Source organism: Argentina anserina, chromosome 3 (genome assembly GCF_933775445.1).
Source record: "Argentina anserina chromosome 3, drPotAnse1.1, whole genome shotgun sequence".
In the NCBI taxonomy this organism is placed as follows: domain Eukaryota; kingdom Viridiplantae; phylum Streptophyta; class Magnoliopsida; order Rosales; family Rosaceae; genus Argentina; species Argentina anserina.
The window spans coordinates 21,640,017-21,657,951 of NC_065874.1; the positions used below are offsets into that span (position 1 = coordinate 21,640,017).

A 17,935-nucleotide genomic window follows, 5' to 3' on the forward strand; every position below is an offset into this window, starting at 1 on the left:
TGTGCTGACTGACTCAATCGCCGCGCCATGTCGACTTCTTCTCAACCACCGAAGAAGACAACGCCGAAGAGGTCCTAACCAAACTTGTCGTCGCAGTTGCGATCATTTAGGAGATCGAGTCTGGACGAATCTGATTTGCTCTAGAATCTCAGGCGTTGAGTTCGGTGGTGCACTAACGAATCTTGCGTTGAGATCAGAAGGAGAACGCATCTCGGTTTCGGCTAAGTATGTAGCCAAGGAAACTGTAACACTCGCAATACAACACCCCGTGCTACCCTCTGGTCTCCTTTCCAGCCTCTTCCTCCACTGCTGACCGTTTGACTACAATTTGTAAACTTTTGCTTATCAAGAAGCCTGAGAACTTAAATATGTTTGGTGGCCCTGGTCTTGAGTCACTTGTTGATCAAAATTATTTCAGGTATCACAAATGATGGATGCGATATTGTGGGATTCTTGAAAGGCTTCCACCAGCCTACTAATATCATTCTTGATGAGTCTCATGAACGAGTTTTCTCAACAAAGGAGAGTGTTCAACAACTTGTGTTGGGATTGTATTGTATATAATCAGGGGCGACAATATAAGCATAGTCGGAGAACTAGATGCATATCTTGATTCGAGCTAGGACTGGTTGAAAGTGAGAGCATATCCCCTGAAGCCTATCATTCAATAACTGATTGTAGAAGTCACAGAGATATTGTAGACTCAAGAGGTAAATTATGGCTATATGAACATATATGTTACGTATATGTATCTAATGATGGAGCTTTGGGTTTGTAATGCTTATTTGGATTTCTAATATGTTGGTGTCAATAAGTAACATAATTACTGGGGTCAGTAATGCCATTACTAGGGTCAGTAACACAATTACTAGAGGTCAATAATTTATTATTAGACGTTACTAAGGGTCAGTAATTTATTCCGATGACGTTACCGGTGTTAGTAATTTTTCCAACGACATTATTGGGGGTCAGTAATTTATTCCAACAACCGGAGTTCGGCGAGGTTCCGGCAAAGTCTTTGTTCAATAGGTGTGAGGGTAAAATGGTCCTAAAGTATATATATATATATATATATATATATATATATATTTATTTAGTAGAAGTATGTTGATTTGGGCAAATTGTAGGTAGCTTTTGATAGGAGCATAAATGCGACGTTCTTAATATGTTATCTCTCATTTAGTTTAGCTATTCTCTGAATAATGTATATCTTAACTTAGTTTATTGTTGTTAGGTATGTTGGAGCAAAATAAGTGGAATATATGTTTAAAGAACCTAAAGGAGCAATAAAACCCGGAATCAGAATTCTGCCTCTGCAAAATAGTCAACTTTGATGGATCATAGTGAGAAAACTACGTGAAGAAAAATTATGAATAATATATTGATGGAAATCCCTATGCGTCTAGTTTCTAAAACCGTTAGAATCACATAATATCAATTTTTTTAGAGGAAGTAATGCTTGATTTAATGAGAAGAGGTCGAATTGTCCGAGGAGCAGCAATCCTAGTCAAAAAAAGACAGAAGGTGTCAACCGAATTGGATTTCTACTAGAGATTTCTGAGCATTAATTATGGACAGAGAGTTATTTCAAGCCCTTGGATCACTTTAGCATCATCTCAAGGAAGGGTCAAGATTAGTTCAACTTATTAGGGTTTTTCCCCTATATAAAGGAAATTTTCTAAAGGGTTAAAGATCTCTCCCTTGCACACATACTGCCTATCCTTGTTGCACATGCCCTATGCCCATAAATATTCTTCTCCTAATCCTAAAATCTGATGTGCTTCATCCTTGAGCCGTGCTCTACCTTGGCGTTCTTCCGGAGCTACTTTGGAGAATTAAAAGTGTAAAACATGACTCATATGTTATCTTTATGTTGCATACCTTTGTATTTCATTAGTATGTTATGGATTTTAGGGTTTGGTTTATCTTTGATGTTGAGAACATGGTTGCTTAATTAATTTACAAATTTTATAAATTTATGTTCTTGAATTGTTGATGAGGAGTGTTATTTTGAATCATGTCATGCTTGATGTGTGGAAAACTTGTGGTCTAAGCTTTGTTAAATACTAATTTGCGCAGGTTAGTATAGCCATTAACTTATGCTACGCTACTAAGGAAAACATAGGTGAAATAAGTGGTAAAGATTGAGGTTCATTGATGTGGGTTTCGACTTTGATCTTAAGTTACATGTAAATTCGTTAAGCCACTATGGATAATTGATTTGTATGTCTGAATTCTTTCTTTGATCTTAATGATTCGTGTTATATGTTGAATGGATGCGCTACGTATTAACGTGACATATCACATGAAATTTCCAAGGGTTAGAGCTACTCACTTAGGATATCATAAAAAATTATATGTGGTATATAGCCGCTATGGAATATACTTTGAATTTCGTTCTCGTATTCAACTTGCATGATTCAAGGCTACATGATTTGAAGCAATTCAATTACATGACTTTGTGATATTCTATCTTGTAGGGGAGGTGATAAAGTGTATATAATTGTATATATAATAGATAGGTTTTGTATTTCTTTTTGTTCTTGATAAAACAATTTCTCAAACTCTTTAAAACAACTTGTATATAATTGTATATAAAATTATAGATAAGATATATTTGTAAATAATAGTACTTCTTAACGCTCGATCTTGCAAAGTACCCTCATCCCCGACCTATAATGATACTACTTACACTATTCTAAAGGAAATTAGTAATTATTTCTCATTTAATTTTTTGAAAATCTGATAATTATATTTCCGCATCCAATTCGTTCAAGCATATATTATTAATTAGTTTTATCAAGGTGGTAAATCTCGTTTGTTATAATCATAGACTCATCTTATATCTATTTTCAAGTTCTTAGTACCCATAGTTGATTATAACAAATACATTCAAGCTAGAGAGTGAAACCTAAAAACCGAAAAAAAATAACAATCAATCAAATTTCATCATCATCCAAAAATTACATAAAATTTACTCAATGATCAATTATGAATGACTATGGATTTATGGTTCTTGAACAACAATGAAGAAAATAAACAATCTGTTGTACGGTGAAATTTATTTGGTAAGGTGAATTTATGGTAAGGTAAGATTGTTTTGGTAAAATATATTCTTTTAAGTAAAGTCAAATTATTCTGATAAGATGGTTTTTAAGTAAATTCACATGGTTGAAAAAGCCAATTCAAATTTGAAAAAAATAGAGGTCTAAGGACTAGTTTGGTATAGCTGTGTCTTTTAAAAAAAATTATTTCTATTGTATTGTAAAAAAAACAATTTTGAATTAAAACAGATTTGTATTTGGTAAATATTACTTTTACAAGTGCTGTCGATAAATAAATTATTTGATAAATTCTAAACAAAACTGTTGTAGATATGGTCAACGACTTCAAATGACATAATTTTGTTTTAACATATTGAGAATGATTATAGATAAGGGTATATGAGAATTTACAAAAAAAAAACCATATTCTAAAAGCAGCAATGTTGCTTCAAAAAACTGTTGTGAGTGACCTATAATTTGTTTTTTAAAAAACTGATTTTTATTGAAGTTATCAAACACCATGAATTCTAAAAGTTGTCTTAGAAAATGATTTTTTTAAGAAGTGAAGTTGTACCAAATCAAGCCTAAGCCGTTTCAGGAGATATGAATATAAGCTTAATTATCTAGATGTTACTGATAAAGTAGTTATTGGTTTGAAAAATATATATTTATTTTATTTTATTACTTTTATTTTTGATAAGGGAAAATTAGAAAAAATACAATCTCACATCATAAATTAGAAAAAGGTCACAACTTATTTACCAATTTAGAAAAAATCATCTCATTTTATTTGAAATTATAAAATAGTTAACAAGGTTTAAACAAAATTAGAAAATAGTTATTTCTTTTATATTTTTAGGATAGCTTTGCCCTTACATTTCTTTTTCTTCTAATTTCGGCCATAACTTTGTCGTCCGACGATGGATTTGAGCGTGGTTGGTACTGTTAGAAAGATATCTCTCACCTGTTTCATTCGATACCATACCTAACCTAAACCGACCACCATACAAAGCGCAACAACTCTCGCAAGGGACTGCCGCCATCTATGGTGGTGCCCCAAGCAATACCGGGGAAATCGGAGGTCAATGCTCCTTCATTCTTGTTATACTCTCCATTCTGAGCATACTCATACCAATATCCTTTGAATTTTAACATAATTTTTCTTATTTAGACATTTTCTTGACATGTCACACATACTGTCACACTCGTTATCACACTACCTGTCACACCCGCTGTCACACTACCTATCACACCAACTGTCACACCTTCTGTCACAATACCTCTCAGACTAATTGTCACACCTCTATCACACTACTTGTCACACCAACTATTACAGTACATGTCACACTTGTTGTCACACTTTTTATGTGACTATGAAGAAGAAGAAGAAGAAGAAGAAGAAAATGACTATAAATAACAAACATTTGTTCATTGTTATGTGATCTTGAACTTCTCAAATCAACTAATATGATCCAAATATCGACACTCATGTTGTCGTACATAACATCACCAGTCACAGTACTAGTTACACTACCTATCACACTACATGTCACCTCACAAAGTTAGTGTGACGAGTAATGTGACAGGTAATATGACGAATAATTTGATAGTCACATTACTAGCCACACTACAAGTCACATCATCTTGGATCTGTGACGGATTATGTGACATGTAGTATGACATATCAACTACACTAGTAGTGATACTGTGACGTGTAATTTTGTAAAATAAAACAACTCTTTTCGACAAAAAAAAAACACTTTTTTGGGAATATGAGTCGAAGCAATAACAAGAATATTTCTAGTGGCCAAATAGCTTTTATTCTAATTGTAATAGAAGACAATCAATTAGTTCTAAAAAAAATCCCGTTAATGATTGTGAATAAATGAACCAAACTACAATAAATAGGTTTTTTTTATGGGAAATAGATTTTATGAGTCAAGTTATGGGCCCTATGATTCCTATTAACTATCTTTTTTCTGTCATTATTTAGCCTTGTTCTATAGATATAAATACATTATTGTAATACATAAAGAGAAAATTTGAGGTGCAGTGAAAACCAGAGAGTTTGATTTGTATTAAGTTTGAAAAATATATTCTATTTATTATATTAATAGTAAAATATTTATTATAGAATATATATATAGAATAAAATAAAATATATTTTATTTTATATTATATATAAAATAAATTAAATTATATAGTTTAATGATTTTCGTTTTTATCTGTATATTAAGGATAACATCATATAAATTAATCAGTTTTTATATATTAAATTTTGAATTTCCAATAAAATTTATTAGAAACTATAATATAAAGTCATAAGATCATAAGAGAAAAGCATATTCTAAAGATTATATAGAAAGATTCTAATTTCTAATTAATAGAAAAATTGATCAAGATTCAAAGCAATCACCGGTCTATGAGTCATCTCATAAAAAAGAATGTAATAGACCATCAATAGTCAATACTGATTGATCCCTAGTTAGACAAATACGTGGATAGAACCACAAAAGACATTAGAGTTTTCTTTGGGCACCCATGCCTGTGTTGATGTTGTGAAAAATCTCGGGTCACCATGTCCTCAAAAGTGCCGGAGCAAAGTAGCTTTGATGGCAACTGCGCCCCTCCGACGACGATGGCTTCCAGTGGTGGTCTCACCTCCGATCTCCAGCCGTTGCACTCTCAGAGGATCGTACAAAAAGAGAAGGCCAGATCCGATCTAGGTTTCATCGCGGGACTCAATTCGTGGATCTCCTTGATCCCCGCCAAGCTTTGTTTCACGGCCTCTATGGCATATTTGACGTCTTCACCAGAACGAGACGCCGGTGTGAGATATTGAATTCCACATTAGAAGAGTTTATCTGGAGGTCGATTTCGCCAACGAGCTTCTTCGAGTCGAACTCTCGTCATTGTCCTCCGCCTTGTAGTGATGGAGTGGAATCAGAAGAAGGGCTGGGCTATGGTAGGTGAGTGCGTGCTAGGGTGACGGCTTGGTGGCGGACATGATTGGCGAGAGTTGGTGGTGGCTGCGGAACCACCGATTGGAACCGCATTTCTTTTCCTGAGATAATGGACAATGGCACAAGGGTTTGTAAATCTTTACAAAACTATGGGCAATGTTTTATGACTTTTTAGTGTCTGACTTCTTTATAATTTTCAAAACTTAGGTGATTATTTTCTAATTTGATGTATGAATTATGACTTTTTTTAGAAGTCTTTTATTCTTTTACCAGATTGTCTCTTAATTATTTAATATCTGAGGATGTTATTGTATTTTCCAATATTTTTGTTGTTGACAAAACCTGTTTTAGTTATAATAGTATATATGATAAAATACTTGTCACTCCTCACCGTTTTACAAACTTAATAGTTTACTCCTTTAAGTTTCAATTTCAACTGATCACTCCTTATACTTTTCAAATTTGAGCAATCTGGTCATTCTGCCAGCTTTTCATCCAATTTCGGTGTTAAGTCCATCCAATTTATGTTTGCCCAAAAACAACTTAACACTCAAATTGGATGGAAAAATGGCGGAATGACCAGATTGCTTGAATTTGAAAAACATAAAGAGTGATTAGTAGAAAATTAAAACTTGAAAGAGTATACTGTCGAATTTGTGATAGTTTGAAGAGTGACTAATATTTTATTCTAATATATATATATTTCTTATTTTTTTTGGAAAGCTGATAGAAAAATTCAATATGTCAGCTTCAACGTTTGAGGCCAAGTTGTAGATAACGCCACTGTGCGGTGTGCCAACTCTCACAACTAGTATGTCAACCGTCCCTGCAAAGGTTTTAGCCTCTTGAGGTTTTAGGAAAACCATTTCAAAACCCAGAACCCCGAGAATCTGAGTTCCACCAACTAAATTGATGTACCTGTAATCTGTCATGTCTCTTGTGCCCAGTCGCCACCTCTACCCAACGAGCTTATTGGAGAGCTCCTTGTCTAAGTTCCACGGCACCCACTTCCACTTATTCAGGTATAACTCCCCTTTCAAGAAGCGAAATTTCCATGCAACCCACTACTTTATTAGCTCTAGCTCAATTCCTGAGCAAAACCCACATAGGAAATCAGGTTTGTTGATTACTCAATACAAACCCACCAAGAATCTGTCTAGTTGTAGTTGGATTGATAGATGGAATGAGTCTAGGAAGCAAACTGGGCCGAGGCCGCCGCGGGCGGTGTTGGACTATCAGAACAATGAGAGTGGGAACTTGAGTGGTGATGGCAATGGTGGAGGTAGTACAATGGACAAGATTGTGGAGAAGTTGAAGAAATTTGGGTACATTGCGGTGGATAAGAATGAGGGTAAAGGTGAGGTGAATGAGAGGTTGATTGAAAAAGGCTCTGTGGAGGATATATTTTATGTTGAGGAGGGAATGTTGCCGAATTCGAGAGGTGGGTTCTCGGGGGTATCGCCATTAGGGATGGAGAATGTGTTTGGAGATGATAGTGGTGGTGGTGGAGGTGAGGTGAGGTTTCCTTGGGAAAAGCCAAGGGAGAGAGAGAAGGAAGAAGACGGTTCGAACAGGAGGTGTAGGACTTCGTTGGCAGAATTGACTCTTCCTGAATCAGAGTTGAGGAGGCTAAGGAATATGACATTCCAGAAGAAGCACAAGACTAGGATCGGAGGTGCTGGTGTTACTCAAGCAGTAGTGGAGATGATTCACGAGAGATGGAAGACATCTGAGATTGTGAGATTGAAAATCGAAGGTCCACCTGCGCTGAACATGAAGAGAATGCACGAGATATTGGAGGTTTGTTTCCTATGAATGTTGTTACCAACAGTCTCTACGCAATTTTGTTTTGTTATTCTTATATTCGACAGTATGGTACATTTTTTTGAGTAATGATTACTGATCAGATCCTATTCGATATAGAGGTGAAGCACTGAAAATGTGAAAAAGATTTGTAGTTATTATCTATGACATTTAGATGTTTTAGGATATTGTTTCATTATATTTCTTTGGAAATTGCTGTCAGTTCTATGTACAAACTTGCTAAGATCTCTACCAATGGATAAGATGGTTTTAACAAATTTACAGTAGGAGCTAACTTTGAAACAATCTGCATTGACTGATTAGTGGAAATGAAGATTGGTACATACAGTATTATACACAGGCCAATTCAGGGGCTGGACTACAGACTTGCTTACTTTGCTGAGATATGCAGGGATTTTTTTTTCTTAAATTAACGGCTTTTTATTGAAACTTTCAAGTTGGCAGATTAGTAATTTCCTTAAATAATTAATCAGGGTTAGCAGCTCATCTATTAATGCTAAATGGTTGAGCAGTGTTGTACTGCTATGCCATTCAATGGTTGTGAGAAAAACCAAACCCGTCTCAGGTTTTGTATTTATATATGTACCTTCAGACTGCTTTCCAGTGGATGACAATGTTGGCGTTTTATTTTGTTTGACTTCTCCAATGTATTCTTCAAATGTTGACCGGCCAGCATTACATGGATGGTTGGTAAGCCTTTGAACAAATGCTCTATTCCACATGTGGACTTCAGTACCCGCTGCTGTCCTTGGAACATTGGTGGATGTTGATGTTTCTAGAGTCTTTTCCAATTTTTTGTTCGGCTTTATGTGGTGGATTACAAGCTTTTACCATTACATTTCCATTCATTATTTTCATCTGCAATGAACATATTTAATCAAGGAAAAGAAGAATATTAAATATGAATGTTGGTTATTTCCTGAATAATTGTTCTGCTTGTTATTCATTTATTTGTTATAATGACAGCGAAAAACTGGTGGTTTGGTGGTCTGGAGGTCTGGCACGTCGCTTTCTTTGTACAGAGGTGTGAGCTATGAAGTTCCTTCAGTGCAACTAAACAAGCAGATATTCAAGAGAAATAAAACTGCTTCGATGTCTTTACCAACTGTAGCTGATAAGTCAGTGGTGGAACCTTATGTGCGTGCTTCTTATAGTACTGTAAAGACACCCCTGGAAATGTCAGAGACTGCATCCCAGGAGAAAGAAGACACAGAACTGTTGCCTGAAGTGAAGTATGAAGATGAAGTTGACAAACTTCTAGATAGCATAGGCCCTCGATTCAAGGACTGGCCAGGATGTGATCCATTACCTGTAGATGCAGACATGCTCCCAGGAGTAGTTCCTGGTTTCCAACCACCATTCAGAATACTTCCTTATGGAGTGCGATCAAATCTTGGTGTAAAGGAGGCCACATCTTTAAGAAGGCTGGCTCGGGTTCTTCCACCACATTTTGCTTTAGGTATGTTAAAGTCTTAAATTTTGGTGACTGCACATGATATACAAGGTTCTTCTGTATCATCCTAATCTTTTCATGTAGGTCGAAATAGGCAGCTCCAAGGCTTAGCAGTGGCTATGAGTAAACTATGGGAGAGAAGTTTGATTGCAAAGATTGCACTGAAACGTGGTGTCCAGCTGACTACTAGTGAGAGAATGGCTGAAGATATCAAGGTAATGGATCATGGTCAATTTTCGACTCATCAAGTAGTAATTATCACTAAATACAAATTTGGCATTGCTCAATTTTTTAAGGTGGGCAAAAAATACATTTGATATTTGATTACTGAGTTTAGCTTTCGGCATCACCCTTTATTACTAAGAAATTGAAGAAAAGGAAAAGAATAATGCAAAAAGGGTCTGGGTCAAAGGACACTTTTTTTGACACAATATTTTACACACTTTTAAAGCTGTTAGGTATGAGAACATTCAATGGCTATGATTAATTGTCTTTACTGACATGGCATTAATTCTTTTCCCAACAAAAACAATATTAGATATTAATTATTTTCTTTTGTTAAGTAAAAAGAATAGAAAATTACTTAGTGGTACTAGACCACATTTGAATTAACTGAAAACTCATTTTTCATATTTCTTATACAAATTAGGACATAAGGCCAAGCCTAAAGAATAAGTAAAACAAAACTGATTAATTAATTAATGCAAAAATATTTAAAATACACTTATTTTCGTGAAAATTACCAAATGTCACTCCTAGATCTAACAAAATTCTCTCCCTCATTTTTTAGTTTTTTTCGGCAAATTTAAGTTTTCCGGCCAAACCACCGGCTATTTGGAGGTGAGTCAATATATAAAGTTGTTCCTTATGTCATGGGCTTTCATTTAAGTACCATATTGCATATGTTTTGAGAAATTTTGAAATTTTGAATTTTGCTCACAAAAAAAAAAACCCATAGTAGCAGTTAGTTTCTCAGTTCACAATAGCAGCTAGATTTATAGTCGACAGTAGTAGGTACCTTCTAAGTCGACAGTAGTAGGTGTCTTCCAAGTCGACAGTAGCAGTTAGTTTTTATAGTCGACAAAAACAGTTAGTTTTTATAATCGACAGTAGCAGATAATCTCTCCATTGATAGTAGCAAACACTATGGGTCAAATAGCGGTAAAAAAGTAAAATATTTTATGACATATGGCAACTTGCCATCATTTGGTCCTTATTTGTAAATTTTGGTCCTTATTTGCTTTATCAAATTAAGTAGTGAATTATTTGTAAATTAAATTATTGTCTGATACTTTTAAGTAGTTTGTTATAAAAAGAAAGAGATTTTAAAGAAAAAGAAGAAGATAAGCAATGGAAGAGAACAACAAGATCTCATCTGCAAAGTGTGAATGAAAGATTATCGAAGTTCTTGAAAGAAATCGTCTATATATAAAAAAGGAGAAGAAATATTTTAAATTTCCATTGCAGAAGTCTCCAACTGAACTTAAAGCTGATGGCCCCAATATAATTTGGAGAAGTCAAATAATTCAGTCACCAAAATTCCTATTCATATTGACAGGTTTCAAAATTGGAATTAATAGTCTATTCTTTAAGAAAAATGAAGTTCACTCTGTTCATATTTTGGAATTCAATCTATTTCTCTATTCTTGTGATCTGGGCAGATTTGTTTTTTGGTTGTTCATATTCCATGTAATATTTTAATTAACAATTCAATAAAGAAACAAATTTTGTTTAATTTTTCGTTGGGAAAAGAACTAATGCCATGTCAGTAAAGACAATTAATCATAGTTCTTGAATGTTCTAATATCTAACGGCTTTAAAAGTGTGTATAGTATTGTGTAAAAAAAGGTGTCTTGATCTGGACCCAATTGTTATTTCTATTTGCTATATATATTGTAATTATTTTTTGTGTACGCCAGGTAAAAGTATAAGTAGTTTTCTTTGTTTTCCTAAATTTCCAAAGTTTGTTATTCATCATGTTTAAAGATACTTTAAAATCGGAGTAACTTTGATCACTGGGTTTATTATTTTGTAATAAGATGAGAAATTAATCTGAGGTTCAGCTTCTGGGTGCTCCAGTCAATCTGTTTAAAAATTCACCCATACAATACTGGGCTTTGTAACATGGAATATTACCCGATAGAATATAACTTCATATTTCATCGGGGTTGTGTGTTTGGCTCTCTGCTTACAATTGTTGGATGTGTTACAAAAGTCTCTCTTTTTTTTGGGTGCAGAAATTGACAGGGGGTGTGCTGTTATCTCGAAACAAGGACTTCTTAGTCTTCTATAGGGGAAAGAATTTTTTGTCTGCAGAAGTCACTGAAGCATTAGTGGAAAGGGAGAGATTGGCAAAATCTCTTCAAGATGAAGAGGAACAGGCCAGGTTGAGAGCATCAGCGATGGTTATGCCAAGTATTGAACCAGCTCAACATTTTGGTACAGCTGGTACACTTGGGGAGACTTTGGATGCAGATGCTAAGTGGGGAAAGAGGTTGGATGTTCATCATAAGGAAAAGGTGACGCAAGAAGCAGGAATATTAAGGCATGCCAATCTGGTTCGAAAACTTGAAAAGAAACTTGCCTTTGTAAGTTTTCTGAAATCTGATATTTAAATTAATCTGGGTGGGTTTATATGAGATCTATCCTGCAGAGGGTCTAACAAAGTGTCTTCAGTTTTCTTGATACGGTATTTTGAAATCTAACTTGATTTAAGGCTATGAATTCGGCTACTTTTAACTTCTTCATTTAGAGCTCGTGCTTGAATTTTTTAATTTTGTTGACTAGGCTGAACGAAAACTCATGAGAGCTGAACAAGTCTTGTCTAAGGTAGAGGAGTCATTGAAACCATCGAAGCAGCAAGCCGACCCAGAAAGCATTACTGATGAGGAGAGGTTTATGTTTCGTAAGCTTGGTTTGAAGATGAAAGCTTTCCTACTTCTTGGTATAATAATCCTCCAACTCATGTGATATGTCTGTGCTTTTATTGTGGCTACTTATGGAAGCTTAATTTATTCAGGTAGACGTGGAGTTTTTGACGGTACAGTGGAGAACATGCATTTGCACTGGAAGTACCGTGAATTGGTCAAAATAATGGTGAATGCTAAAACTTTCGATCAAGTGAAAAAAATTGCATTAGCACTTGAAGCTGAAAGTGGAGGTGTCTTGGTTTCTGTAGACAAAGTCTCCAAAAAATATGCGATAATTGTGTACCGAGGAAATGACTATCAGCGACCTTCTATGTTAAGACCGAAGAATCTTTTGACCAAAAGGAAAGCTTTGTCTCGTTCTATTGAGCTTCAAAGGCAGGAGGTATCTCTGCAAATTTAAATGCTATTAATGTTATGCATTTGGCTTTGTAAGAATAGGGATGCATTAGTCATCTTTATACAGTTACATATCACTCTTCTGACATAACTTTTGAACAATGATTATCCTGACTAATATGCTGTTGGTCGAGCAGGCTCTTCTGAAACATATTGCAGCTGTACAGAGTCGGGTGGATAAACTAAGATCTGAAATTGTATGGCTCTTTACACATTTTAGCAATTGCTATGACAAGTCTAACTATTTCACTTGGCAAGAAAATTCTATATCTTTTTCTTTCTAAGTGGCTTGTATGTGTATTGACAGGAACAAATGGATGCAGTGAAGCATCATGGAGATGAAGCACTGTACAACAAATTAGATTGTTCTTATCCTACTGATGATGACGATACTGAGGTTTGTATATGGTTGATCTTCTGGATTTACTCTTTTTGTTAATTTTCCAGTTTTAACGTCTTACACGGTTACACCTTGGTACCTTTTTCTAGGAAGAAGATGATGCGTATCTTGAAACAGACAGCAGCGAAGATGATGGTGAAGAAGAAAGCACTTTCTCAGCACACAATACTTCCCTGGAAACCAATTTTCCTTATCAATTTCAGAATGATGACCCTCCAGCAGAATTGGATTATTCGCAGCAACATATACACACAACATGCAAAGGTATGAGTGTTGGAGCAGATCCAGATGAGTAAGGTAACTGCTTACAGTGATGGGATGAACTGAATGTAAGCACATTTCCATGTATATTTAATTTCTTATAAGCTGAAAGAAAGAAAATTGAAACCAGGATGTTTGCTGTATTAAAAAAAATTTACTACAGAAAACAGGATGAAACAACCTAAATCGCGGGAAGGAGTATAGGGGGATTTACGTTGTTTACGAACTTTACTAATGGTGTTTAGAGTTTTTTTTATGAAGTAATGGGTATTAGAGTTACACACCATATCAATAGTTAAAGAATTATAATTTCGTTTCTGAAAAGTTCAAATCCCGATAGCTCCCTCCTAAATAGAAATAGGGCTTCTTATAAAAGTCCATTTGGACAATGATAATTAGAAAATATTTAAGTAATATTTTAAAATTATAAAATAGTCACTTTTTTATTTATGTTACACTGTTGCCACTAGAGTTTGAAACAATTACGAAAAATGCCACAGAGCACGCATACGCCTTCTTCTCCTCCCCCACGTCCTCGTCGATTTCCTGTTTCCCGACATCGAGTGCGTCCTCGCCCCGCTCTTCCTCGCCGTCAACTCCACCCATTCCCTAGGTCTTTGAGCTTGCATTCGAATGCGCCTTCAAGCTCTTCTCCCTTGAAATTTTCCATGGCAAGATCCACGCCACCGCCCCCAAGTTTGTCCTCTTTCAACCAGTTTGTCTCAGGGCCGAGGAGGTAAAGCCCCATGGCGGCAGCTCCCAGCCGGCGCAATCGAGGAGATGATGTAGAAGATCCAAGGTCGGAGGTGGCTCAGCGGAAGAGGCTGAAGACGCTGGCCAATACGAACAAGCCAGTTTTGGAAATCCCAGCTAGGTCTCAAGCGCATCTCTGGCCTTCCAACGCCATCGTCAGATTCAGATAGGTGGTGGTGTTGCCTTTCTTTCTCGTCGGCGCCGTCGATGGCGAGGTCAGTGATCTCCGGCAGCCGCAGAGCTTGAGGCATGTGAGGTTTCTACACTAGATAGAGATCACGATCCTGACCTCTGCTTTCTCCTCCAATTCATCAACCAGGCCGGTGTCACAGCCGATATCGTTAACCAGGCCAGTGTTTCAATGGTGTCGAATGGGAGTTGTCGACGTTTTCTAAGCTAAGCTAGAAGACTGCAAATTTTTTTATGTCGTGGGGTTTTTGGGTGATTATTAAGAAGAAGAAGAAGAGTAGTGGAGTTGGATTTAGGGGTATGTGAGCTTAGATTATTGCGACGACTCGATCAAATTCAATCACCAGTCACACTACCAGTCAGTGGATGGAGTGTTGGGTCGAATCGATCGCCGAAGAGTACATGTTTCCCAAATCAGATCCAATCACCAGTCATAGCAGAAAGTTAGTGTGATAGGTAATGTGACAGCGAGTGTGGTAGTGTGATAGCTAGTGCGACAGGTAATGTGACATGTAATGTGATTGGTAGTGTTTTGTACGAAAACATATGTATCGTTATTTGGATCGTATTAGTTGATTTGAAAAGTTGAAGATCACATAACAATAAACAAAAGTTTGTTATTTCTAGTCATTCTCGTATTCTTTTTCTTTTTGTTGTAACAGTCACAGAAAAACAGTGTGAGAGAGAGTGTGAAAACATGTGTGATAGGTAGTGTGACATCGATTGTGACAGCAGGTGTGATAGGTAGTGTGATAGGGGTGTGACAATTAGTATGCTAGGCAGTGTGACATGTGGTGTGACAGCGGGTGTAATAGGTAGTGTGACATGGGTTGTGAGAGCATGTGTGACATGCCGAGAGAAAATGTCTAAATATGCGAAGTGATGTTAAAACTCAATAAAAATTTATATCAATATGCTCATAATGAAAAAGAATAACTATAATTAAAGAGCTTTGAACTCTGATTTCGCCGGAATAGCTTGGAGCACCACCATAGAAGGTAGCAGCCTCTTGCGAGGGTTTCTGTGCCTTGTACAATGATTGGTTCAGAGTGGGCATGGTATCAAATGAAAGAGGGGAGATAGATATTTCCAACGGTACCAATTACGCTCAAATCTATCGCCGAACGACAAAGTTATTGTCATAATTAGAAGAAGAAGGAAAAAGAAGATGATGAAGAAATGACAAAATTGTCCGAAAAATATTTTAAAAGTGACTATTTTCTAATTTTGTTTCAAACTTGTTGACTATTTTATAATATTTAGTCAATTGAGATGACCTTTTTATAATTAGAGGAAATAAGTGGTAATATTTTCTAATTTATGATGCGAAATTGTATTATTTTATAATTTATCCTTAGAAATACTGTACATATTCCTGCCTCTGGCTATTGGAATCCAACCATTAGGTGCTTAGGCAAATAGACACTAGCATTAAGAGGCTAGTCCCTAAAAAAAAAACCAAACTCCCATGATTAATTTTCATGTGGGTATGAAAATGCCAAGCCCCCATGAGTCACATTTTGTTCGTTCGTGAAGGTGAACAAAAATCGATCCCTTCATGCTTGGAACTCCGCCTAACTGTCCAAGTGTTTCAATTGCTCCATCGATCAGACTGTATTTCGACGATATTAGCCCTAACCATATTCATCTTTCCGACAAGATACTAGCACGAAGCAACAAAAATTCTCTGAATAATTGAGATGACCCAAGTCAACCAGTTAATCTTGGTGAGAGAGGGAGACCCGCCGGCAATTACATTAAAAAACAGAATAAAAAAATTATGGTTCAATTAATTTTTTTGCCTATTACCAAAGAGAGCGAAAAGTCGAAGGCAAAGTTGAGCACACCCCCAAAACACTTCTAGGATCCTAAGATGGAGTCACACGAGTTGATGACTCAGCAACTAATGAAGAGATCACGCGGAATGCCTAGAATATCAAACAAATACATACCCATAGTCTTGAATAGTGAGTGCAGATTTTGATTTACCACTTTGTAAGTCGGGTTGTTTGGATCAAATGACCTTAGGAGGTAGAAAAAAATCTGGGTTCCCAATGTCAACCCTAACAAACACCTCAACTGAATCTGAGGTTCCCAAATTGTTGTGGTCCATCAACCGGCGACAGTTGACTTTCAACTTTTTGCCTCCTCATCTCCTCTCACCTTTTCAACTTTTTGCACTTCAAGCAACAACACTTCTCGTCTCACTATGTACCACCAAAACTTTTCCGATTGGGAAAAGACGCGCAACCACCGTGAGAGCTCAAACCCTCCATCAAGCTCACTTGGCGATAACCAACCGAGGACCCCCAACACCCTGAGCCCTCCAAAACTCCCCCATAAACCTCGACACCCAAACCATGCACCACTAGCTAGCTGAGTACGTCCTAGGGAACACCATAATCGGAGAAACAGATTCCTCTGGCACCACTGCCTGCTTCTCGCCCAAGTCCTTCAAAGTTCATGGACCAAGTTGTACCTACCTCTCTCAACAACGGCTCTACATGATCTCTAGCCCCGAATCAAAGTCTCTAAAACAAACTGGACATCACTCCAACCATCATGATCACCCATGAACCACTACCCCCAATTCCATATTTACGGCAGTAGCTGCCTCTGCATTCTCAGGCATTGATCACATTTGTTTTCATTATGTAATCTGCTATCAGCGGAACCCCACCAAATGAAAAGAGTCTTGATAACCCAAGTCATCGGCGTAAGTTCATAGAAACACAAATAATATGATTCAGCTGATTACAATTCACCGCTCATTGATCATGCCTCACACATCTTCCCATTAAAACTACAATTAAATAGGAGGGCTGACAGTCAGGGCCGGCCCTCAGGGATTAGAGGCTCAGTGCAAAGAAAAAAAAAGGGCCATTACACAAAAAAAAACAAATTTTGTTTTCGGGATTTGGAACCTAGCCAAGTGCAATGCTAGGAGGCTCATTCCCACGCCTGAAGTTTTTTATTGATATGTTAAAACATAGTACAATGGGGGATGGGGGGGGACATAAAACCATTACCACAGAGAACAAGTACCAACATGCACCTCTTGTATCTACAATCAAATATGAACCACATCTCATCTGAAATGACTCATTCTTGCATTTTTAAAAGCAAAGTCATCAACAATATGTTCAACTTCAACATATTCTTCTCAATACTCAATAGTGTTAGTCCATTCAACATATCTTGAGCCATAGATGTCCGCAAATACGATTTTATCAACTTTAGTTTTGAAAAACTTTTTTCCGCTGATGCCACAGTAATAGGTACAGTCAACAAAAGCTGGTAAGCAACCAAAATATTTGGAAAGAAATCCATTTTTTTTGCGAACTCCATAATTTCAATGGAACTCCATGGTTTTCCAGTTTCATATGCTTCAGTTGGCAGCATATCTTGTAATATTTGCAATTCTGAAAGTAAAACCTTAGCATTAATATTACAATCCTCACCATGTTTCAAAGCATTTTCAAGGTTTAGACAACAATTTTTCATTCCTTCATCATCCAATACAATCAACTGTGATGCATCAAATAAGAAGCCAAACATAGATTCAAAAAGTTAAATTTGTTCAAATCTGGTTTTCAATTGAGAAATTGCCATATCAACCAAAACAAGAAAGTAGTCTGTTCTAAAATTTTCTTGAGCAGATTGTTGTTCTCTTTCTGTATTAGGATTTTCATCAAAATGTCTCTTTCTTGTAGCCTTACGCG

General features: G+C 36.3%; 1 protein-coding gene across 1 annotated transcript; it reads left to right on the forward strand.

Moving 5' to 3' along the window:
- Positions 1-6,828: 6,828 nt before the first annotated feature.
- On the forward strand, positions 6,829-13,533 carry LOC126785957 (CRM-domain containing factor CFM3A, chloroplastic/mitochondrial). Its single transcript, XM_050511642.1, has 9 exons — positions 6,829-7,807; positions 8,798-9,290; positions 9,369-9,499; positions 11,522-11,872; positions 12,072-12,228; positions 12,304-12,596; positions 12,748-12,807; positions 12,918-13,007; positions 13,100-13,533. Exons 1-9 carry the CDS (start codon positions 6,938-6,940, stop codon positions 13,304-13,306), a joined length of 2,652 nt encoding a protein of 883 aa, XP_050367599.1. The 5' UTR covers positions 6,829-6,937; the 3' UTR covers positions 13,307-13,533.
- Positions 13,534-17,935: the final 4,402 nt, after the last annotated feature.